The sequence below is a fragment of the Vigna unguiculata genome, chromosome 5 (genome assembly GCF_037176805.1).
Source record: "Vigna unguiculata cultivar grain cowpea cultivar isolate G323 ecotype 2 chromosome 5, ASM3717680v1, whole genome shotgun sequence".
In the NCBI taxonomy this organism is placed as follows: domain Eukaryota; kingdom Viridiplantae; phylum Streptophyta; class Magnoliopsida; order Fabales; family Fabaceae; genus Vigna; species Vigna unguiculata.
Genome location: NC_140796.1, coordinates 53,392,406 through 53,415,581, shown reverse-complemented (window position 1 = coordinate 53,415,581; position 23,176 = coordinate 53,392,406). Strand labels below are relative to the sequence as shown.

Here is a 23,176-nt window from a genome sequence, read left to right as displayed (position 1 = left end):
ACCTCTCACAAATATACATACAAGATTTCAAGTAACTGTAGATTTTTTTAGTCCATTTATCAAAAGAATGTGATTTTTTTTTTTCATGGAAATGCATTACAAAAATCATTTTTAAAATAATTATATGAACTCTTGTTAAGAATAATCTTAATATACTCTCTGTTTTATTTCAATTATCCTTTTAATCTCATAATATCAATCACATGGTCTTCAAAATTAAGTGAAAAAAAAAATAACATTCCATTTAAAACAAGTTCCAATAATATTGAAGTATTCCATTAATTATCATAAGAAGGTGGTGTTTATTTCTTCTTCCCTCGTCTTCTCTCCATGCTCACTTAATGGAGGACATGAAACCTGAGAATGAAGAAATTAATTCTTTTGTAAATATTAAAAAAATCAATAAAGTCAAATAACAATACAAATCAGTTTTTTTTTTTATTTGTTTATATTACAATATGAAGGAAGTAAGGAACTAAATATCTGCATTGATTGAAGACATATTTTGCAGTGAATCAAGTCTTATTAAACTAAGGTAGGTGAAGTTTGAAGTGCAGGTTATACAGGGTTCTTATATTGTTTTCAACTTTATGTCTTGCACCATTTTAAAGTGAATGAAACCTACTTTTATACACACAGATAACAAATATATATATATGTATGTATGTATACTAGCACACATATTACTTGGCCACTACATTTTAATCTCAGTGAGAAGTTGGAGTGCTATGTGTTAAGAGATTTATTGAGACAATTTTAACAAAAAAATTTAGATCATTGGAAATATTCAAATATATATCATACATTTGGGGAATGAATTTAAATGGACAAGCCTCACAATGAAAGTCTATACTTGATTCAATTTGCCTAACTTACTACACTTTTGAACTTCAACATGTTGAAAAGTCACTTGGTTTCTGAGTGCTGAAATTTGGATTTTAATGCTTCAATGACAGCTGAAAAGTCCTGATCACTAAGGCCATGGGATTTTGCAACTTTATATAACTCATTAGCAGCTGCTGCAATAGGAGTGGGTTGGGAAACAGACTCTGCTAACCCCAGGGCTAGTCTTAGATCCTGTCACCATTAATTTTGGATGAGAGAGCAAAAATATAAATCATCAAGTCTCAAAGTTATGAACAGGAATTTCAACATTCACACACCTTCTGCTGATGCTTTAGGGGGAATGCAGTTGGGTAAAGTGACTGTATCATGGATGGACCTTTGGTTGAGTACATTGGAGCACTAATGGCACCCTGTGAAACTACCTGCAAAATTGCCATTGCATAGAGGCTCAACAGTTTTTTTAAGTACTCATGACAGTACTTCCTTATAAACAACAATGAAGATGAACCTTAACATCAAAGGAAGACAGATTCTGGGCAAATAGTTCTCCTAGGATTAGGAATAAACTGGTAGAAATATTGTGAACTTCAGAAGAAAAAAATCAACAAAAGTCTTACTTTGTCTTTTGAGAAAAAGAAAATTGTGTAGTCATCTAAATACCTGCACTAGTACATCAGGATCAAGGCCAACTTTCTCGCTGAGGAGTAAGCCTTCAGAAAAGGATGCCATCATACTATTTAGATCATTGGAAAATGTAGAAAGAAATAGTGTCACTTAATCATTAGTACAAAAGGATGAGTAACAGAAAAAGCACCAAATAAATTGCAAAAGACCTGCCCATGATCATATTAACAACGAGTTTCATTGCAGCTCCATTTCCAACATTGCCAAGATAAAATTTAGACTGCATAGAAGTGTAAAACATACATGAATTTATTATTTGTTCTGCCAGAAAGATTAGAGAACTTTATTTACATGAAAAATTAGATGTGTATACTTTCCCCATGATGTCCAAGAGAGAACCAACTGTATCATAGAGATTTTTGTCCCCTGAAACATATTATATACATGCCTCAGATTCTGTAAGTGTTCAATACTCTGGTGTGAATAGAGTCTGATTCACAATGGTATGCAGTGTTAATTATGCAAATGAGAGCTATAAAGGAAAACAAAAAAACTTTAGAATGTGACCTGTTTATAAATTTATAGTTTTAAATATCTGCAGCTACCTTGTATTGCACTAGGTGTTACAACTTACATGTCACATCTCAGCCTGAATTTTCTTCTTGTGAAAAAGTAAATATCTCTTCAACAACAATTTTCCCATGCCAAATTGAATTAATTTATTAGAAGTTGAATAGTAATATTCACCTGCTGTAAGAAATATCAATTGCCCATCTTCTGCTGGCTTTTTTGAACCTGAAACTGGAGCCTGTGGGTAAAAATAAATGGCATTGTAGGTGTTACAATACAACTTACAAAATCTTTTATCTAACTATTCAACTAAAGCAAGCAACGCATTCAAACATATCCCAGTTACATAGCACCCTGAATGTGCCATAGATAATAGGTACAGATTAAAAACTATGAAAAAACTGCACCTCCAAAAATAATGCTCCAGTGGATTTTATGCGCTCACTAATCAATTTAGAAGTGTCCCCATCAACAGTTGAAACATCCACGTATCTGAATGAAAATAGATAAGGTATTATTAACCAAAAGATTAAGATCTATCTCTCATTTTTGTCATTTTAAATAAGTAAACAACTAAACAGGTATACTGTGAACCAAGATATGCAATGTCTTGATCACTATGGAATATGGTTAGTCTATAATCAAACTAGGGATAAAAAAATTTCAATGAAAAGATTAAGGAATGAGGGGGGTCAAAGAGGGGGGAATAGTTGTATGCAGTGCAGAAAAGAGTCAATATTGATTTTAAATGCCATTATCTGTCAAATGGAAGCAATATACAATAAACAAATTAAAATTGAGTTTGAATATATCACCCTTTCCCTGGACCAATTCCATTCACAGCTCCATGCTTCCCACAAGCAACATCCAACTGATGTGAAACAGAGTTAACCAACTTAGACACTATAATCTAATCCCTAAAAAACTACAGCAAATTATACGCACTGCACTTTGAGGATCAGCAAGCATGGCAAAGGTGACATCGCAAGATGCTGCTACTTCCTCAGGAGAGGGTTTATATCTGCAGAAAGCAAATACACAAGCTCTCAAACACACATCGAATTTTTAAATTTAGTTCTTCTCTTTATGAGTCTTTTAAAAAAAATGCAAGTGCCATCCACAGGCCACAGAAACACAAGTACGTCATTACAATCCTGTATCTGAAAATGAAAGAACTCACTTTGCTCCAAGGCTGATTAAAGGGTCACACTTGCTCTTGGTCCTATTCCAAACAGTGAGATCAATCCTACAACAAGAAGGAATGCCGATTAATTAAAAATGCAAAACAATCAAGGAAAGGGATGAAGGGTGAAGAACAACTCAGAAATAAAAAACTGCATTGAAAAAGTAGCATACCCAGCTTTAAGGAGATTATGAGCCATTGGGGAGCCCATGATTCCGATGCCCAGAAAACCAACCCGCGACGGTGGCTCCGTTACTGAAACAGTATGAGTAGGGACACTAGAAATTGAAAGGGAAAACGATGATAATAAAACACTTACTAGCTTGAGCTCTCGGCGAAACATACGATGAAATGGGAGCAGAGAAGCGCTTCATGATCATCATGGATGCAAGGTTCAAGTGATGGGGAATAGAAGAACAAAACGTGGAACACATCAACATACGCAGAGACTGCACTTTATCCCACACCACACCCAACACCTGTGCTCACTCTCAACACTACCACTATAGATAAGAGGGAGGGCCAGTTATTGTTCCTTTTTCCCTTTTACCCTCTCTCTCTTCACTCTTTTACATGATTTTTCAAAATTAGTTTTTTGAAATAATTTCATCCTTTAATAAATGCATGATTTTGGTCGGAAAAAAATTATTATTTTGAGGAAAATTACAAGAAAAGATTGATACTTTGTTGAAAAATAAACGAATATCGACCCATTTATATTTCTACATGACTAAAACTGATTCATTGTGGAATGAGAAAGTGTATACCATGTTGTAAGTTGTAATTATAGATAAAAGATTACTAATTTCATTTCATCCTTACACATTACAATTTAATTTTGATAAATATATCTCCATTTGATTTGTTGAAAAATGATTAGTTGAGACAAAGGAAATGGAGGGTATACATGGAATTTTCTAATGGTAGCTGTTATGTGTTTGATTTTGGACTGTTCACTGAAAGCATAAAGAAAAGGAGGGATTTTTATGGGCTGAAGAAAATCAAAGCATGGAGGTGGAAGTAGAGGGTGAAGATGGTTCCAAATTGGCACTGGTAAATGATGAAAAAACTGTGTTTGGACGAGGTTGTGGATTCAGCACCCACGACCGGACAGTTTCTCGTCGCCACGTGTGTTTCAAACTCCACCGTTCAGACTCAGACGTTGCTGATGATAATGCTAGGGTTTCGTTCGAAGTGATGGGGAAGAACCCCTTTTGGGTGTACGACGGAGAAACGCTTCGGTTCTTCAGAAAGTTTGAGAAGGGTCACTTGCAACCCGGAGACCGTTTCTGTTTCTCTCCCAACGCACCTCTCTGGTACTCTTTCACTCTCAGCAACAAGCAACCTCTTCCTCAGCTTAACCTTGACGAAATCAACATTTCGGAAATCGATCCCGTCAAAGGTATCACTGCCTTTCCTTGTCCTTAACATCCTCTTTCAATTTTTGTTGCTTTCGGGCTCGATTTCCCATGTGAATTTGGTTGTTGCTTGTGCTGAAAGGTTTATACTTTTTTTCGGTGGAAGGTTGTGTAATGTCCTGTGTCACTCTCCTAAGCATTCTTCTGAATACAACGAGTTTTGTTGGTTGAAATTTTTTAAAGAAAACATCTTTTTTTAATGAATCTCTAATTTTCACTAAATTTTATTGGAAACTAAACTTCTACGATGTTGTGATTTTGAAAAAAATGCAGAGTTTGGTTTTCTTGTGATGGGGCACGAGTTTGACAACTATCCTAAGGGGATGATTCGGAATGCGAAGAATTGGGAGTGGTTCCTTGAGGAACCTAGAAAGGATAGCGAAGATGAGGAAGATGATAGTGAGAAGAAGAGGAGGAGAATGAGGGGAAAACGAAAACTGGGTAAGGTAAATGAAGATGATGAATGGACTGGTGAAAGTGAAGATGATAAGGGCGTTGTTGTCAGTATGCAGAAAAAGAAGTTGCCCAGGTACTCCACAAGGTTAAAAGATAGGAAAGGAGGTAACAAAGATACCACCAAAGCTAGTAAAAATTCTAAAGGAAAGAAAACAACAACCGATGAAGAAGAAGAAGAAGAAGAAGATGAAGATGATGAAGATGATGAGACACTGAGTGGGTTCATTGTTGTTGATGAAGCTGATGATGATGATAAGGAGGAGGAAGATGAAGAAGAAGAGGAAGAGTTTGATGATGATGATGATGATTAAAGCCAAGAGTTTCAAACACTGCAATTGGAGCCTTGTAGAAGACACTGATTATTGCCAAATTCAACACCAACGCTCAAGCAAAAGGTGGAAGTGGGTATCAAAAGCAATCAGAACGTGACTGAACCAGATTCATGTATGATGCAGATTACAAGTACATGTCCAAAAGCTGTAAGAAGGATTAAGAACATTTGGATCACAGGTTTAGTTTTGAACACACATTTTCTCTTCAGCAGTGGGGTTTTCTTGGATTTTCTTTCTTTTTCTGTTTCAGTATATTGAAATTGTAGTGATATTGGTCAAAGCACAATTACTTAACCTTTGTGAAGTTACTTCAATCTGTGATGAGAAGTTGAAGAAAAGTGCACCCTTTGAGTTTAGTGTACTATAGAATTGTACCTGTTTTGTTATTTAAGAGAATCAGAACTCATCTATGGGGTTATCCATTAACTAATTTTCAGTTGTTTTTATACTGGTAATGATATTTTAGTGGGTTTAATTTAATGGTAGACTCACTTAACTACTTAAAAAGTCACACGTCAAAATAAAATTAAAAAAATAAACATATAAACACACATTTATAGTAAAATTAAATATATCATGTGTTGAAAATTAATTAAGCAAGTTGTTTAATATATAATTAAATACAGCGGTTATCACAGGTACATGTTTCTTACTACTTGTCTTTACCCTATTAATAGGGTATTGAAAAACTATTTATAGTGAATTTTATTATAAAAACTAAATATTGATAAAATAATCTCTCTAAAATTTATATTAACATCATAAAAAAAATTGTGTAAATAAAGGCAAATACTTCTTATTAATTTCTGTAATGTTGTTGTAATTATATATAAAAGCACTTATAATTCTCTATCAAAATAAAAAGTAACCATAACAAAGCATGTATAAAAATAAATGTTTTACTAACTATTATGATTATAAGTAAACATAATTCAAATATTTTATTATGGGTATTTTTTTTAAAAATTATGTAAAGTAAAAAATTGGTTAACAAGGGAAAAAAAGTGAAAAAGAAAATATATATATATATATATATATATATATATATATATATATATATATATATATATATATATATATATATATATATATATATATATATATATATATATATATATATATATATATATATATCTACATCCATGTGTTGCATAAGAAAACACTTGTCTTACATGCAGTTATTTGAACAGACAACATTTCCTAAAATAAAAAATAAAAAAATGGTAAAGTGTATTAGTTTGGAAATTTAAATAAATTGACCCAAATTTTAAGTGGCAGAATTAAAAGTTGTTTTATATATTTTTGCACCTTTTTAGTTTTACCAGGGCTTTTAGTGTGGAATTTTGTGTCAGGTGCAGTGGGTAAGGGAAAGCTAGAGGTTTCTGAACAGTTCAATTTCTAGGGTTTTTCACTCTGCTTTTCTTCATTTTTCAACAATCTGCGTTGTGCCATAGCATGTGCGATTATTCATCTTCTGAAATTGCACTATTTTGGGTTTAGTAGAAGGGTTAGAGAGTAATTCAACGCTGAAATTTTTTTCAATGGAGTATTATCCTTCTCAGCATGGCTTGCAATTCGAATCTGAACCTGGCGCCTACCACGGTGATGCCAATGATGAGCTCGCAAAACCCTCCCCCAATCCTCGTGATTCGTCTTCAGGGTTAGTTACTTCTGTAGTGGGTGGTGGTACATGTGTTTTTCTGGAGAAAGGGGCTTTGCAGCGTTAGTTTTTTTCTTGCATGTTCTTCGCGCCACCCTTTTTCCCAATTACACTTCTTTCGTGGGTATTTTGACGATTTGGTTTTTTCTTTTTGTGTTAGGAAACTTTTCGTTGGGGGCATTTCATGGGAGACTTCTCAAGGTATTCTCACTTCTTCTCCATAAATTAAATTTAATATTTTCCTTTTGGAGTAGAAAATTTATACGAAGGGATTTTTGTTTTCTCGTCCATGCATGCCTGTTCTTAAATTATTCAATGAAAAGAATCGGAGGAGCACTTCTGATCTACTACTTTATTTGTCACTCATTCATTCCATTCTTGCTGCATGCTTGGGTGTTTTGTTGCCTAGTTTTCGTTTTTTGAAACTACAGGCCTCAAAAACTACCGTGCTCACACTTTTTGGGTCCTATCTATGTCCTGAATTCCAATTCCGTCTTCTGCAAAAACCGTCTGGGCCAGCCGCGAGTCGCTGGTCCAGTGGGCTGGTGGGGACCCATGGCTGGACCAAGAACAAGACTTCACAAACTCAAACACAACTAACAATTTGTTTTGTGAGACTTATGGTTAAATTGTTTTATCTATTCCTAGTTTAAAATTATTGCGCCAAACACTATCTGTTATGTCTAAGATATATTCTGAAGTTATTTTTTATTGCCTCTGAATCTTCCTTTTTGATATACATTATGATTCTTGATTAAAAAAAATTACCTTGACAACTAAAGCATACACATGCACGAGTCACAGTCTTGTTATCAGTTGAAAAATACTACCTGGGTTAGGTGAGGGAAATGAGTTTTCGACAGGGCTTCCTGTTGTGCAGCTATAGTGCCAGAAGTTGCCACAATAATGGCCGCTATTACTGCTTCGGTGGCTGAAAAATGCTCTGCTTTGCAAATCTTTTAGCTGCCTAAGACAGTAAGGCGCCACACACACATCCCTTCACTGCTATACCAGACCTACAGAGTGCTATCGGTATTAGTTCAATTATTAGAAAAGGCCATTTGTGTCCATACTGTTTGTAGCCTGTTTGGTAGTTTTCAGCCCTTCTCAGTTTTTTTTGAACATTAATTTCTGGTGCTGATTGTTCTATTATGGTGATTTTATAGGGACTTTTGAAGAGAGTCTGAAGTACCGATTAAGAGTACTTAGTTGAACCTGAATATGGCCCTGATCTTATTTATCTTGTTCGTTGAATATATTTTATAGGTTGTTATCTGATGCAAAATGTTATTAAGCATTACAATTATAATGTGGATCAGAATGTTTTTGTAGAGTTTTTCCCCTCATCCTTGATTTATGCCATGCATGCAACTCAAGCACAGTTTGTTTGATACAAAAGACTGTATGTTATTATGTTAATTCATTCATTCTCTGTTTACTTGTTATTTACGTGTCCCTCCTATTGGAGTGAAGAATACTGTTCGAAAATAGAGGATGGTTGAACCTATATTCCTTTATGTATATATTATCTCATTCTAGCATGTGTTTTCTTTTTGTTTGTCAGAATCATTTTTTAATTACTTCAGCAAATATGGAGAAGTAACAGATTCAGTAATAATGACAAATAAACTTTCTGGAAGGCCACGTGGCTTTGGCTTTGTAACATTTGCCGATTCAGCTGTAGCAGATGAAGTTTTGGCCCATGAACATACCATTGATGGCAGAGTGGTAACTTCTTGTTTCGAACATGTTGGCTCAAACATTGTAGCAGTGCACATCCTTGCCCCTGATGACAAATTCAATTTTGTTTGATCAGGTTGAAGTGAAGAGGACAGTCCCTAGGGAGGACATGGAAGGAATTGGAGTACTAAAAACAAAGAAGATATTTGTAGGGGGAATACCCCAACTTTTCACTGACGGTATAGTGAACCAGATGCCCTTACTCTTCTAGGTTATATGGGAATTTGTGTGTTCTGTCTTCTGACTACTGGATTGTGTACGTTGTAGATGAGTTGAGGGTATACTTTTCACCTTATGGCGATGTTGTTGACTGCCAAATTATGTTAGATCACAACACTGGGCGATCTAGAGGCTTTGGATTTGTAACTTTTGACAACGAAGATTCAGTCGAAAAGGTATTTTCAGCGGGAAAAATACATGAAATTGGAGGCAAGCAGGTTAGTGAAACTATTGAAGTTACAATAGGATATTCTTATTGTGCTGCACATAACCTGATATTATTTTTTTCTTTTGGATACCCTTTTCTGACTATAAATATAGGTTGAAATTAAGAGAGCTGAGCCGAAAAGATCTGGAGTTGATCACATCAGTACCTCACGAAAGTCATATGGTGGTTTTAGCAATGGAATGGATGGATATGGTGGGAATAGCTCTAGAAATCGTAATCATGGAAAAAGAGGTGGACAGTATACAGATCCTGGAATGAACGGCGCATATGGCTATTTTGAGGGAAGCTTTGGCGGAAGTGCTGCCACTGTTTATGGTGGTTATTGTGGATATGGTTATGGCTTTGGATATGGTGGACCGATGTATTGCTATGGCGGCTATGGACTCAATTCTTATGGTAATCCTGGGGTTTATGGTGGCGGCACTATTTCCCATGGAGATGGTAATGCATATGGAAGAAACGGTAATTTCAACCGCAACAGTGGCTATGATGGTGGGAAAGGAGCTGAGAAGGACGATGGTCCTACAACTGGAAGGTACCATCCTTACTGGAAATGAATTTTGCTATCAAGACAGAGTCGGCAGACCGTACAATGCTCCAAAAGGTATGGCTGCGACAGCAGTAGCACCCTCCAGGTTTGATGCAGATATAATTCATTCAGATGAGAAGTTGGGAAACAAAAGGTATATATGTTATTGTATCTAATGGATTTTGCAAAACTTTCTTGGAGTTTCTTTGATAAGGACTAGGCTGATTTCTAGAAGCGTCATATATGAAAGATCCCTAGATGCTGGTAAAAATTAACTACCAGAAGCAAAAATCACACACACAAACACTTAGATTTCTCGCTACAAATATGTTAAGAATCAGGTTTATTCAAAATCCCCTCGGTGGAAATGGGTATACTAGCTGAACATCGTTGGTTCTAACTAGGTTTAAAGGGACTTTGTTTGATATGACATAATTTAGGAGTAAACTTATATTTTTGTACATGTTTGAAATGCTTTTTTGAACTTTTTCTATATTCTGGTTGAAATTTTTGCCCTTTTTTACATCCACAACCAGTTCTTTACTTATCTCTTGTAACATTTGTATCCATATTTTATTAACGGGGCCCCGTCTACTACACGGTTTATGGATGTAACAAATGAAGTGTTAAATTATATTATATTATATTAAATAATAATCGAACGCAGTGATATATAGTGATAAGATAGGAGCTAGAGAATAACAAATGAATGTTTGCATTTAATGAGATTCACAATTTGTCTACAAGTACTTTTCAATTCTTATGCACACCCTGCTCCACTGACTGAATGGAAAGAGTCAATTCTTCAGACGCAAATACGGCGCCGTTGTACTAAGCTTGTAAGCTTGTGTTCTTTACCACTACCAACATTTAATTATATTTTGCATCTGAGTGGAAGCTAAAGATTTAAGGATTTTATGCAAAAGAAAATTGATAAAGGAAGCTTAATTGTAATGATTAATGAAATTGAAGCATTGCATAGTTAAGAGTACAAATTTTTATATTCAAAGTTAACTAGTAAAAGATTTCAAATATCATTGTACCTGACAATCAAGAATTAAAAGTGCTATGATTTATGCTCTTAGCGTATTTAATTAAATTCTTAAATTTAAGTAAAAAATTGTCGAAAAGTGAAAATATCAAGTGAATCATAGTGGTAAGATTGAAAATGTAATTAAGCCACTTTTTTTGTTCCACTTATCTAGCATCCAACGTCGATTAGCGCCTCTGTCCCACTTCGATTGTGAATTGTTTCATCACAAACCAAAAAAAAAAATATTGTAGTGAAAAGATTTAAAACTTTTATTACAAAATAGATTATTTGATTGTGAAAATTTTATCAGTTTAATAGTGTATACTTTTATGGTTGAATGGTTATTTAAGATAAATAAAACCTCTTCAGTGTTTTTAAAAGAACAACAGAACTAAAGAATGAAAAAAAAAAAAAATCAGAGTTTAGTACGTTAACTGTCTAGATACTAAAAAGTCTAGAATGAACATAAAAGAAACTCCAGCGCATGCAAAAATCATTTTAGAAGGGTTCTTGTCAAATGTTCTCTTGCTGTAGTCCAGGCTTGACTCAGTGTCTGCAATATCAGAAATTTACAATCATCAGATTGAAGATCAAAGCAATATGTTGGTCTTAACCTAAAATTTGTCCATCAAAATTGATTTTTCAGTAACAAAATTAACTTTACGGAAAAAAGTGTTAAATAATAGCCTTCAAAAGTAAGTTTAGTATGAGGACTAAATGAAACAACCCTGGGTCTGTAATGTAAAAACAGTATGTGCGAGAAAGAAAAGAGAAAGAGTGTTGCATTACCTGCTCAGTCAGGGGGGATTCGGCATCCATGCTATGGGAGGTCACTTTTTCAGCAATAAGCGGTCCATTTGTTTCTAGTATCATCCTTCAAGGAAGAAAACCTCTAGAAAATAAATAAAATAGTTGCAGTATCAAAAAAGAAATGTGACTAATAACATATGCATACCCTCCATCCACAATCTCATCAAGGCATAAAAGTATAAGATCCAAGTTTTCAAGCGCCTCTCTTTTGTCAACATTGTTCCTGTAAATGACATAAGAAATAATAGGAGAGAAGACAGAAGCATGATGAGTAAAATGCATCTGTATATAAAATCTAGATAAAAAAAGAAAATCCAATCTAAAATACCTTAAGAGAAGCGTGATTGCATCAAAGAAACCCTGAAGAACTGAAGCTAAAATGATCTCATTTTCATCATCCCCGCCAGTGACAAAGAAATGGAGATCTTGTACAAATTTGTAAATAATGACATTGCTGTCGAGTAATGTGATCTCAGCTAAAGATGATGTGAAACGACATACCCCCGTTACCAAAAAAACAGGATAAACACGAGTAAAGACTTCCACTTGGTGGTAAATGACAATATAAAATAATGATCAAAAGAAATCTCTTAAAGCCACACTCGAAAGAATAACCAATATTTTATATATCTCAAAGTTCACTGACAAATTGTTCAGTCCAACATTCTGACAAAGTTCGTTCTTTAGTTCAATGATAACAACAAATACCAGTACAAATAGTTTTGGCTATAGAGAATACTGATGTTGGATGCATGTTGATATGCCCAAAAGGAAAAGAGGAAAAATCAAGTCTTAAGAAATCACTTTTGAAACTGAAAGTAAGAAAGACTAACCATGATCCAAAAATATTACATAAACAAACAACACACTTTAACATATCTATCTGCGTAACATATAACCTGCAATACCTACGATATGCCAGTATCCTAGCATCGCATTTAAAATCATGACTTGGTTTTGTGATGAGTGTTTGTGAAACTCTGATGCTTACCTTCTGTTCGAGCATTTGTCTTAACTGTCTTACTGAACACAAACTTCTCAAAAGCAATCTTTGAGCTGTTAGTTGGCCAGTCATCAGAAAAATACCTGACTGCCACACGCTTTCCCTCTGAATCGAGAAGAAGAATATTCTTTATCAACGGACATGAGGCCTACAGATAAAATGTACCCACAACTCATGAAAGGAGAGTTAACACTATTATATAATACGTGCAGCCCATACCTTACTCAAATCAGATTTCATCATTTTTTTATCACGTCATTCCATTCATTAAGGAAGATACGCACTTTTTTTGTTTTGTTTTCAATAATCGTTCTCATTCATTGTCCGATACTAGTTCTCAATGGAATGAATGCTGGTAACAATAATAATTGATATACAGAGTACTCATTATCCCCGAGAATCCAATTAAGCCTTGCAGTATTCAATTGTGACTAAACAAGAGAAAAACGAATCTCATTCTTATTTAATCCATTCTGTCAGTACTGTTTCCACTTTTGCAGGTACAGATTCATGAATTGATGCTATGTTGGTAAAGTTTACGAGATAATAGCACTGAATAATATGAATCTGAAACTGAAACAAGCACAAAACCTCGAATCCCAATATACATCATTTTCAATTTCTAAATCTCTTTCGGATTCATATAACTAAATGGAAAACGAAAAAAAGAAAACAAGAGATATCGAATATTGGTTCAACCTTCACGAATCCATAGAAATAAATAATGTGAAATAGTTGATACTGTTAAGTATCAGTAATTTTCTGGAATTGCATTGTGATTAAGAATAGTATGAAATGAAAAACAGAGAAACTTGCCTGGGTAGCCATTTCGGAGAAACAGAGTCAGTTACAAAATGCGGGACTATGAGTGTGACATATAATTCAGATTTGATTTGAGATACAAACTTGCTAAACAAAAATATTGGTAATATTATAATCTATAATAACTAAAAAAAGTTGATATAGTGTTTATATATATATATATATATATATATATAGTTTAAATTTAAATTAATGTACACACAAACCCTGAAAAATAAAAATAAAAATGTTACGAACAAATTGATTTATTTTTCAGGCCAACAATTAAGTTTATTAAATCAAAAGGAAACTAAATAAACTTTAAAGGCAATAGTGTTAATAATTAATTGCCATATTTTTGAACATGAAAGTTAACCCACTTCAAAGACTTGTTTGAGTATTTATTAAAGAAATTTATTTATCAACTTCCTCGTAAATACTTTCAAAACAAAAATAATAATAAAGTTTTTAATTTCAATTTTTTTGTTCTTATTTTTTAGACGCAACTCTTAAAAATATCCACCCAAACCCAAACATCCCCAAAAGTATTTTTTTTTTTAAGAATATTTGATAAAAAAGATCGGTCTGTACATTGAATAAGTTATAATTAAGATGTGCTGTAAATAATGGTGGCTCCACGCTACATTAATAAACAATAAATATGAAGGTGAGAGAGAAGTAGGAGATCATTGATTATATTTATATATGAACCAGAAGTATATTCATATTGAATGGGTATGAACAAGAAGAACAAACAACAAGCACATATATAATATTCATCAGGGACTGTAGAGTGAAGGACCACATTTGCATTTCCAACTCTCTGGCTCATAATTTGAGTACTGCAAACCCAAATTACTGTTTCTGCTGCTGGTGCTGGGAACTTGAACAGCTTCACATGGAGTGCAACCATAACACTTATGCTCACAACTCGGTGGAACTGACCCTATTTTCCTCATTCCTATGTTGTATGTTTTTTTCATAGTATCTGACATAACTTCCTTGTCCATTAGACCCTTTATCAAAGGAAAAAAAAAAAAAACACATTAGTACTAGGAAGTCTGAAACTATATGCAAAACAGTATTCTTTTTTGCAGCAATTCAAAATCTTTGAGACAACTACTTAACATGTTAACTCTAGGATACCAGAAATCAGCATCCATCTATGTAACTCGAAAATGGAAGAAGGGTGACATGATATACCTTTTCTGAGTCTGCAGTATTCTGTGGTGAAGAAGACGTTGGTCCTGGTGCCTCTTTGGGGCCTGATGGAGCATACACAACAACATAGTACAACAAGAATGTAATAGTTAGTTGTCAAAGAACACTGTTCACATTTGAAAAGATCTACATGGACTGAGAAAAGTTGAATATCATGAAGATATAATTGCTGATCATGATTAGCACGTAATGTTAACAAGTCAAACATAAAAACAGTGTGTAGTTTAACTAATAACCTGCATTGGACATGGTATGAGAAGGAGGAAAGGATCTTCTTGCTGCAGATTCCCAACTGGTTATTTGTAGAGCTAGCAGAAGAAAACAGCATAATGTTACTTTCATTTTTGTATTTTCAAAACAGCAAATGATGAATGTGATGATGATGATGATGATGATGATTATGATCTTGGTTCTCCCTTCACAACAAGAGGCAAGAATTGTGAAATATAAGAAGGGGAGAAAGGGTAGCTAAGAATTGTAATTCCCAAAAAGATGAGAGATTTTGCTTGAGAAGCAAGTGATTTTGCTTGTTTTGACACTTGAGTAGGTGCTCTAAGACTAGTCTATCTTTGTTACAATGAATCTTAAAGTAATGCAGAATATATGGTGATGTAGTAGTACAGAATGACAGCACCCATTTTGGGTCTGAAAACACCTGCAACACTCTCATAATTTTTCTGATATTTCGTATTAAAATAATGATTTTGATATCTAGACTGCAGAGCCATTGTCTTTTAGTGATGCTTTAATTTCATGGCCATATACGGAAGAAAGAAATCGATGGCAGGGTGACAGTTATTATGCATATAAAGGTGGAGCAGAAGAAAAAATAAATATAATATACTTCACTGTACCAGTAGTATTTATTGACTTAGTTAAATGGATATATTAATATAATATATTATTACTCTGCTTAGAGTCAACTTTGCAGGAGTTAGTTGTTGGGAAACAGACAAATATCTTCATCAAGATCCAAAATTTGGACCATTTCTTTAGAAGACATTAAATTTGGGTGTCCCTCACATCTTCTGCTGCCTATTTTTTCACATAACAGGTTGTAGTTTGAATGTCTTTGGTTATGAATGTCTTTGGTGTTGAATGTCTTTAGTTTTGAATCTGAATAAGGAAACATTTGAAAAGTCTACAATTTATTCTGATTCAATTCAGGAGTATTATGAATAAGTGGATCATTTCACTAATTAATTTATATATATAATGTAAAGTTAAGTTATGTATTATTTAAAATTTTAAAATTAAATGACATTTTACATTATAGTTTTTAAAATAAATATATGAATGTTCAAAACATTAAATTTTAGATGTTTAACTCAAATTTATATAAATATTTTTTTAATATATTATTGACTATTCAATAATTATATTTTAAAACTTTGTGTTTCGTAATTTTTAAACCGTTAACAATGTAATTCTTACTTAATCTAAAAGTAAACCACATATTAAGGTTAACCCGAACTTATCTATTTCAAAAGAAATAGCAAAAAGTATAAGATAGAAAAGATAACAAAAGATACACATAGTTTGAGATTTTCTTTTTAGCTTTTTGATTTCTCATTCTCCGATACATATTTTATAATGTTTATAGTAAATCGAATTGTTATGTGTTTTATTCAATCACGAGATTTTATTTCCTTCTTTATTAGTTACTTAATAAAATATATTTTCCTTAATTATTTTTATCATCCATTTTGAAATCACTATTAAGTATAATGAAATGTTTAGGCTTATTTACTACTTATGAAAATGAACATTAACTATATATATTGCATGATTAACTTGGAAATGTTCTAAATATAAAGGTTAATGACATGAATGTCTCATCTATAAACCATAACTCTTAATATATTTATATTTGAAACTCCAAGTGTATTATATTCTCTATATATAAATGTATTAACTTTGAATCTCTAACCAAAAAAATAAGCCAAAAATGGTAGAAAAGAGTTGAAAAAACAATAACAGAATAAAATAACAATATATACTACTTAATTAGAATAGTGATGGACTATTGAACTGAGAATATAAAGTAATTAGAACCTAAAAATAAAGTGAAGTGAAAAATGGGTTCAAAATCCATCAAATTGTTCAATAGTCAATTAAAATTAAATAAAAAACGGTGCTGGCGAATAGTCTAAGATCTTTCGGAAAAATGATATTTTTTGCTTTGACATTATTTTAAAAATTTTAATTTTAAAATTATATAATATCATGTAATTTAGTCACTAAGAAAAATAGACATATATTCCATAAGAATTATGTAATTCTTTTACAAATAAATATTTTTTCTTGTAGAATTTGTTTTTCCTATCTCATAACAATGTTCACATTTTTTTTTTCTTTACCATGGAGATAATATTAATACACACATACTGAACATTATAAATTATGTTAAAAATGACTACAACTCTAATTATACAAAATACTTTTAAAATTATGTATACTCCTCATAATTATTCATCGTAATATATTAAGTTTTAATATATTATTAAATTAATTATTTACTCTTGTTTATATAAAGCAATGTATTTTCTCATGTTTTCAGCATCATTCATTTTATTTATATGCAAAACTTTAAACTTTCCATCTCCATTTCCATCAATGGAACCATTGGTCTTAAACTTCCAAATCAGAGACTCCCACTTGACAGAACAACAATGAAAGCTTTTAAAAATTATTTTATTCATGGAATATCTTTTATAATAATTTTTAACAGCATGATACTTTTCTATCACTTCATCCTCATGATTTTTTTTTTATATAAAAAAAAAATGTATATTACCCCATCTTTTAGCATATCTGAATGCAACACGCTAATCCATTTTTCTAAACTTGTGACATCAATTGTCACCGCAATGCACCTATGATTTGTGCATTGCGTGTTGTTGTTAATCACAGATATTCCATTACGCAGAGGGTCATTGATGTCACTGCGACCACTTTTAAGAAGGAAGAGCCATTTTTTTTCATCTGAGTCTCAGACACAAACACCAATTGGTCAACTTGTCCTTCTCTTAAACCACATGAAATAGATGGAACAATTTAATAACCTTAATTACATCAAATTAAAAATTGGAACCATGATAAACCAATCTGTTTCTGCTGCTATAAATGTAACTACATGGGAACACCATGAGCCACAGCCAGAGTGTTCCATTTGGTGACATTCATAGAAACAGTTACCGGTGTATCCTCTGTGCTGTCACTGTACTTCTTCTCGCCATAAACATAATCGAGGTACCTTCTACCTTCTTCTACTAGCTTTTAGGTAGCTATGTTAGAACATTATCTATTCTTAATTTATACAAGGATTTTGTTGATATGGAAAGAAAAAAAAAAATTGTTTCTAAACAAAAATCCCATGTATTAGTAATGGTATTAACCATTATTAACAAAAGAGAATCCTTGGAACTTGTAATAATGGATTGAAGAACATTTTGCATTTCCTTTTAGCCTTCTATCTATATATAAATATGTATTTATTAAAAGCATGCACAAATGACACATACATTGTGTTAGGTTTTTTTTAAGAAAAGGGATTTCATCGGAGAGATCGAGCTGATTTTAACTATCAGTTCTAATACTACTGTATGTGGAGAAAGGGTTTCATTTGACCGATGAAACCTGAGTTTAACTACATAAGGCATAGACGTCACTCTCAACCCAAAATCTTAAGACAATGGGTTTATGGGTCTTGATCCTTATATGATGCTCCACTTTCTCATTTCTAGTTAACGTGGAACTTAGACTCAAACTTGAATTTCGTAAATCAAGATGTTAATTTGGACCGGTTTTTGTTTTTGAAATATAAGCCAAAATTTATAGCCTTGACTCATTCTCTTTCTTTCAATTCTCCGCGTGAAGCCAAACTTTTCCTTTTTCACTTCTGCTTCCAAGACGTACAAAACCATGTACGGTACGGTATACTTTTTTTGGTTACATATATGGTATAAATATACACATGTAAGACACCTATTATTCTACTATTCTTCATTATCGTATACGTATACAGTATATTGTATGAATATTGAATGAACCCATTCAAACACCTCGTGGGTTCAGCAAGTCGCAACATCTTTTTTTTTTTTCTATTTTTTATTTACTATTCAAACTAACTCAATTTTATGGGACCATAAAGTTATACATAATGTTTTCTCTTAATTTTCTATTCAAACAGAACCGAATTTTCAATTGTCCACATTTGTCTATGACATACTTTGCGAAATTGAATCTGTCTAATGAATGAATCTTCCAAACTTGTGCAGTATATAAGACTCTGTGAAACGCCATTTCAAAGGCTACACTCTGCTGCATACATGAAACTATAAACAACCTCACTTTTTAATACCAGGTGAGTCATTTCTCGTTCTTCTGTTTATGTATATGATTTTGCTATGTGTACTTATATAGCTATCCCATGCATTATCAATATTCACGTATAAGTATCTTGAACAAGTTGTTGCATTGAGTGTGTCACTGCTAATAATTAACATGAATATACTGGAAAATGTAAAGCACAGTGTTGCAGATTTTTGCATAGGAATGGGAATATTTGCGGTAAACAAGGAAGGAGAAGTCACAGTGAGCTTCAAGAACGAGATAAACTTGAATGATTTCTTTAAGCCTGATCAGATAGCTGATGCAACTGCTGAAAAATCTACGAGTTTGAAGAGAAGGAAGGTTGGAAATCTGAAGCTCCAAACCGCATTCTCGTTCAGATATTTGTTCAGCAAACAAAAACCAGAACAAATGTTTTCTCCAAAGTCCTATGATCAGCTTGAACTAGCAGCAATTAAGGTTCAGAAAGTCTACAAGAGTTACAGGATCAGAAGAATTCTGGCTGATTGTGCAGTTGTTTGCGAGGAGCTGTGGTTTGCTCAATATCCAACTCTATTATATTCTTCTCATTTTGAGCTAATATTTGCATTTAATGCTACAAAATACCACTTCTTGCAAAAACTATGCAGTTTTAGCCTCTTCTAAGGATTAAAGAACTGTTTTAGTTAAAAATAGAGATTAAGATGAGTACATTTTTAAAAAGAACAGTGAACTTTAAAAACTACTGTTCTAAGTTTTTTTTTTCTCTGGTTCAGGTGGAAGGATTCGGTGATTAATGCTAACAGGTGTTCTATATCCCATTTTGACTCTGATAAATCAGAAACAGCTATTTCAAAATGGGCAAAGGCTAGGATGATGGCTGCTAAGGTATTTTTTAATTTTAGAAGCCATAAACTTTAATCTTTTGACTAAGGAATATCTTTCTATGTACTTTGCTTCGATATTTGGGCCCATATTAGTCTTCTTTGAACCATTTTCATTGTGATGTACTTAACATAATTTGACCAGGACCAGAGAGACGTATTCAAAGTTTACCATCTCTTTTAAAAAAATTTCCTTTAGGATCTTGTTGAATTTAATGACAACCACTATACTTTTTTCTTTGTTCTGTTGTTAGGTGGGAAAAGGTTTGTCCAAAGATGATAAGGCACAGAAATTAGCACTAAGATACTGGCTTGAAGCTGTAAGCTCATCCGTCTACATCTTGACTAAAACATAAATTCATTTTTTCTAAATATAACAGTTTTTCCTTTGTTTTGTCATTATCCTCTTAGAATCCAAAGAAGCCAATTAATCAAGGCTATGATTTCATATATTTTTCAGATTGATCCCCGTCATCGATATGGTCACAACCTTCACTTTTACTATGAAGTCTGGTTTCGTAGCCAGAGCGATCAGCCTTTTTTCTACTGGTAAATTGTTAACAGTGGAATGCTAAATGCCTTAGTCTGAAAAAAATTGAATCCTTTTCTTTTTCTGATTTCTTAACTGTATCTTGGTGAACGAAGGTTGGATGTTGGAGATGGCAAAAAAGTGGATCTAAAAGCATGTCCTAGAGAGAACTTGCAGAACCAGTGCATAAAGTACCTTGGACCTGTAAGTTGTTTCACTAAATACCATACACAATTTCACGTATGATAACACTTGTACTAATTCTATAATAATGCAACAATGGCATCTTGTTACGTGACATTGATACTGGTGAATTGCTGAATTCACCTATGATGACTTTGTATTAAAGGTTTCAACGTTGTTCCTTGAATTATGCAGAAAGAAAGGGAAGCATATGAAGTGATTGTAGAGAATGGGAGGCTTGTTTATAGAGAGAGCAAGAACCTTGTACACACTACCGAGGAATCCAAGTGGATCTTTGTTCTTAGCTTATCTAGAATTTTGTATGTTGGGCAGAAGAACAAAGGCCATTTTCAGCACTCCAGTTTTCTGGCTGGTGGTGCAACCATTGCATCTGGAAGATTGGTTGTTGACCATGGAATTCTTCAAGTATGCTGCAAAAATCTGTTTTATTTCACAGAAAGAAATTGAAGAATGGTTCTTATTTTAAGAATGTGATATAACTAAAAGTTTTAATCTTACAGTTATATACGAATGCCAAAATCAAAAGTTCAAAACTTTAATCTTATTTTCAGTTTTTACAATCATGTTAGTTCTAAATTGATCTTCATCTTACATCTTACGCAGGCTATATGGCCATACAGTGGTCACTACCGTCCAACAGAGAAAAATTTCATGGAATTCATCAGCTTCTTGGAGGAACACAAAGTGGATATGACAAATGTAAAGGTGAATTAAACACTATAAAAGCATGTTACCCCTATAATAGAAGCATGAATTTGGCGAAGCATTTTGTAATAATTTGATGGTGGTTGTCTGGTGCAGAAAGATGCAGTGGATGAAGATGTTCTTCCACCTTGTGAAGCTGGCAATGATGAGAAGCTGGGGTTTGAGTACATGGAAGGCAATGTGAGTGGCAGTGACTCTTCCACTGCTAATAATAATAAAGGTAAAGAAAAAGTGGAAGAAGAAGGTTCAGTAGCTGAGAACAAGCCAATGTCAAGCAAATGGAGTACTGGAGTAGGTCCTAGGATTGGTTGTGTGAGAGAATATCCAACAAAATTCCAAGTTCAAGCACTTGAACAGCTCAATCTTTCACCCAGAGTGAACCAGGGAACATTTGCAGGAAAAGCACCAATTCCTTCTCCAAGACCAAGAACTAAACATATGTCACCTAAGCTTGTGAACATGGGACTTCCTAGCCCAATGCTACATGGACATTGTTGAAGTGCATGCATGCATGGTGGACACTTGTTTAGTTTTTGTATTAAAATTTGGAACATTAGTACATATTACAATATTATATATAAAGGTCACAAAGGAGCTAACCCAACACCTTTTTTGTTTTCATTTGGGTGAGTTAGTTTCTGTTGAATTATTTTTTGCCCTACCCGTTTATCCGTTAGTAGTAAGGGTTAGGTTAATAGTCCATTCTTGTGTAAGTCAGATCACATTTGCAAATACAGCTATTTTTTTATCATCTCTTGATGTGGATTCGATCATTGTTAGAGTATTAGCTTCATTCTGTTTTCTATCTTCTTTACGTTATTATGTCAGAGTAGTTTGTGAGGAGAAATGTGTTCTTATCAGCAATGAAAACACGAAATGATCATGGCTCTCAAAACAAAGAACAAAGAGAAATGTGTTCTTAACACTCTTCCTTGTCCAGCTTCTATTGATCCTCTGTACAAAATTTGGAAATAATGCAACAAGATTATGTGGATGGATACTGCTTCCAACATTTGTCATGATTTTTTTGGAACTATTTTCTCATGTTGACAAGTTTTGTATCGCTAATCTGCAATAAGAACTTCAAAATTGCAAGCAAGGTGACTCAACAATGTCTTACAAGTGTTTTGAAAGAACTTTCTCCGTATATTACAGTTCTTGTTCTTCTCCATTTAACTTTAGTTTAATCTTGAAGATTAAAACAAACAGATGATTATGTTATAAAGTTTCTTTGCAACATTATTATATTACTGATACACTCCGAAGTGACCATATTTTGAAAACTACAGCAAGTATATCACAATACTTCGAAATCCGATTAAGGTAGAACCAAATTTAAGAACTCATCAGATCTCAAAATCTGATTTAGTAATTTACTTAATTTCAAGATGTGATTAAGAAGAAACTTCTCAATTGTGAAATTCAATTAAAAAACTTACCAAACTTTGGAATCCAGTTAAAGAACTTATGAGATCTCAAAATCTGATTTAGATAGTTATGGAATTTTGAAAAAGAAAAAGAAATATATATATATATATATATATATATATATATATATATATAAATTTTTTAGTTAATTTTTTAATACTTTGTTCTTTTATTAGTTTTTTATTTTTTAATTTATTTTAAAAGGTTATATAGAAAATATAAAAAAAATTAAAAAGAATATATATATATATATATATATATAATTTAATTTTGCTTCTATTTTTTTTTAGTTTTTTTATTTTATTTTTAATACCTTATTATTTTGATATATTTTTTTAATTTTATTTATTTTTTAACTTTTGTTTAATACGTTATATAAAAATAGAATTAAAATAACATAATTAATTTATTAATTAATTA

General features: G+C 32.8%; 6 protein-coding genes across 7 annotated transcripts; 3 read left to right on the top strand and 3 right to left on the bottom strand.

The window, feature by feature from the left end:
* Positions 1 to 142: 142 nt before the first annotated feature.
* On the bottom strand, positions 143 to 3,790 carry GLYR2 (glyoxylate reductase 2). Of its 2 annotated transcripts, XM_028073201.2 has the most exons (13): positions 3,543 to 3,790; positions 3,397 to 3,478; positions 3,221 to 3,286; positions 2,986 to 3,061; positions 2,856 to 2,911; positions 2,448 to 2,532; positions 2,218 to 2,278; positions 1,844 to 1,896; positions 1,680 to 1,750; positions 1,507 to 1,579; positions 1,164 to 1,268; positions 877 to 1,077; positions 143 to 357 (listed from the first exon to the last, which is right to left on the bottom strand). In XM_028073201.2, the coding sequence occupies exons 1-12, from the start codon at positions 3,661 to 3,663 to the stop codon at positions 907 to 909; spliced, it is 1,020 nt and encodes a 339-aa protein (XP_027929002.1). In that variant the 5' UTR covers positions 3,664 to 3,790; the 3' UTR covers positions 143 to 357; positions 877 to 906. The 2 variants fall into 2 exon arrangements, with proteins under 2 accessions (XP_027929002.1, XP_027929001.1); XM_028073200.2 differs by lacking the exon at positions 143 to 357 and having other exon boundaries at positions 755 to 1,077.
* Positions 3,791 to 4,136: 346 nt separating this feature from the next.
* LOC114185469 (SMAD/FHA domain-containing protein) lies at positions 4,137 to 5,875 on the top strand. Its single transcript, XM_028073203.2, has 2 exons — positions 4,137 to 4,625; positions 4,915 to 5,875. The coding sequence occupies exons 1-2, from the start codon at positions 4,232 to 4,234 to the stop codon at positions 5,406 to 5,408; spliced, it is 888 nt and encodes a 295-aa protein (XP_027929004.1). The 5' UTR covers positions 4,137 to 4,231; the 3' UTR covers positions 5,409 to 5,875.
* An 873-nt stretch (positions 5,876 to 6,748) lies between these two features.
* LOC114185305 (RNA-binding (RRM/RBD/RNP motifs) family protein) lies at positions 6,749 to 10,267 on the top strand. The gene is made up of 6 exons (XM_028072962.2): positions 6,749 to 7,089; positions 7,250 to 7,290; positions 8,654 to 8,817; positions 8,906 to 9,008; positions 9,097 to 9,266; positions 9,370 to 10,267. The coding sequence occupies exons 1-6, from the start codon at positions 6,971 to 6,973 to the stop codon at positions 9,832 to 9,834; spliced, it is 1,062 nt and encodes a 353-aa protein (XP_027928763.1). The 5' UTR covers positions 6,749 to 6,970; the 3' UTR covers positions 9,835 to 10,267.
* Positions 10,268 to 10,710: 443 nt separating this feature from the next.
* LOC114184786 (coatomer subunit zeta-2-like) lies at positions 10,711 to 13,480 on the bottom strand. Its single transcript, XM_028072094.2, has 6 exons — positions 13,469 to 13,480; positions 12,641 to 12,800; positions 11,978 to 12,125; positions 11,795 to 11,872; positions 11,629 to 11,713; positions 10,711 to 11,392 (listed from the first exon to the last, which is right to left on the bottom strand). The coding sequence occupies exons 1-6, from the start codon at positions 13,478 to 13,480 to the stop codon at positions 11,333 to 11,335; spliced, it is 543 nt and encodes a 180-aa protein (XP_027927895.1). The 3' UTR covers positions 10,711 to 11,332.
* Positions 13,481 to 14,121: 641 nt separating this feature from the next.
* LOC114183231 (uncharacterized) lies at positions 14,122 to 15,262 on the bottom strand. Its single transcript, XM_028070166.2, has 3 exons — positions 14,911 to 15,262; positions 14,657 to 14,718; positions 14,122 to 14,469 (listed from the first exon to the last, which is right to left on the bottom strand). The coding sequence occupies exons 1-3, from the start codon at positions 15,014 to 15,016 to the stop codon at positions 14,233 to 14,235; spliced, it is 405 nt and encodes a 134-aa protein (XP_027925967.1). The 5' UTR covers positions 15,017 to 15,262; the 3' UTR covers positions 14,122 to 14,232.
* A 3,954-nt stretch (positions 15,263 to 19,216) lies between these two features.
* On the top strand, positions 19,217 to 22,135 carry LOC114182945 (IQ domain-containing protein IQM4-like). The gene is made up of 8 exons (XM_085674055.1): positions 19,217 to 19,584; positions 19,783 to 19,894; positions 20,145 to 20,210; positions 20,351 to 20,439; positions 20,536 to 20,623; positions 20,798 to 21,028; positions 21,227 to 21,328; positions 21,425 to 22,135. The coding sequence occupies exons 1-8, from the start codon at positions 19,232 to 19,234 to the stop codon at positions 21,824 to 21,826; spliced, it is 1,443 nt and encodes a 480-aa protein (XP_085530181.1). The 5' UTR covers positions 19,217 to 19,231; the 3' UTR covers positions 21,827 to 22,135.
* Positions 22,136 to 23,176: the final 1,041 nt, after the last annotated feature.

Bases quoted from the DNA above. Each gene is read 5' to 3' on its own strand.
- LOC114183231 (XM_028070166.2), bottom strand. From the start codon at position 15,016: ATGAAAGTAACATTATGCTGTTTTCTTCTGCTAGCTCTACAAATAACC. The intron at 14,719-14,910 runs GTTATTAGTTAA...ATGCTCCATCAG, and splicing joins TCATACCATGTCCAATGCAG to GCCCCAAAGAGGCACCAGGA. The intron at 14,470-14,656 runs GTATATCATGTC...CCTTTGATAAAG, and splicing joins ATACTGCAGACTCAGAAAAG to GGTCTAATGGACAAGGAAGT.
- GLYR2 (XM_028073201.2), bottom strand. From the start codon at position 3,663: ATGTTGATGTGTTCCACGTTTTGTTCTTCTATTCCCCATCACTTGAAC. The intron at 2,912-2,985 runs GTGCGTATAATT...GTTTCACATCAG, and splicing joins TTGCTGATCCTCAAAGTGCA to TTGGATGTTGCTTGTGGGAA. The intron at 2,279-2,447 runs GTGCAGTTTTTT...TTTTACCCACAG, and splicing joins CTGGAGCATTATTTTTGGAG to GCTCCAGTTTCAGGTTCAAA.
- LOC114185469 (XM_028073203.2), top strand. From the start codon at position 4,232: ATGGAGGTGGAAGTAGAGGGTGAAGATGGTTCCAAATTGGCACTGGTA. The intron at 4,626-4,914 runs GTATCACTGCCT...AAAAAAATGCAG, and splicing joins GGAAATCGATCCCGTCAAAG to AGTTTGGTTTTCTTGTGATG.
- LOC114184786 (XM_028072094.2), bottom strand. The intron at 12,126-12,640 runs GTAAGCATCAGA...CATCATCTTTAG, and splicing joins GACAAATGCTCGAACAGAAG to CTGAGATCACATTACTCGAC. The intron at 11,714-11,794 runs GTATGCATATGT...TCTTCCTTGAAG, and splicing joins GATGAGATTGTGGATGGAGG to GATGATACTAGAAACAAATG.
- LOC114182945 (XM_085674055.1), top strand. From the start codon at position 19,232: ATGGGAATATTTGCGGTAAACAAGGAAGGAGAAGTCACAGTGAGCTTC. The intron at 19,895-20,144 runs GTATTTTTTAAT...TTCTGTTGTTAG, and splicing joins CTAGGATGATGGCTGCTAAG to GTGGGAAAAGGTTTGTCCAA. The intron at 20,440-20,535 runs GTAAATTGTTAA...TGGTGAACGAAG, and splicing joins GATCAGCCTTTTTTCTACTG to GTTGGATGTTGGAGATGGCA.
- LOC114185305 (XM_028072962.2), top strand. From the start codon at position 6,971: ATGGAGTATTATCCTTCTCAGCATGGCTTGCAATTCGAATCTGAACCT. The intron at 8,818-8,905 runs GTAACTTCTTGT...TTGTTTGATCAG, and splicing joins ATACCATTGATGGCAGAGTG to GTTGAAGTGAAGAGGACAGT. The intron at 9,267-9,369 runs GTTAGTGAAACT...CTATAAATATAG, and splicing joins ATGAAATTGGAGGCAAGCAG to GTTGAAATTAAGAGAGCTGA.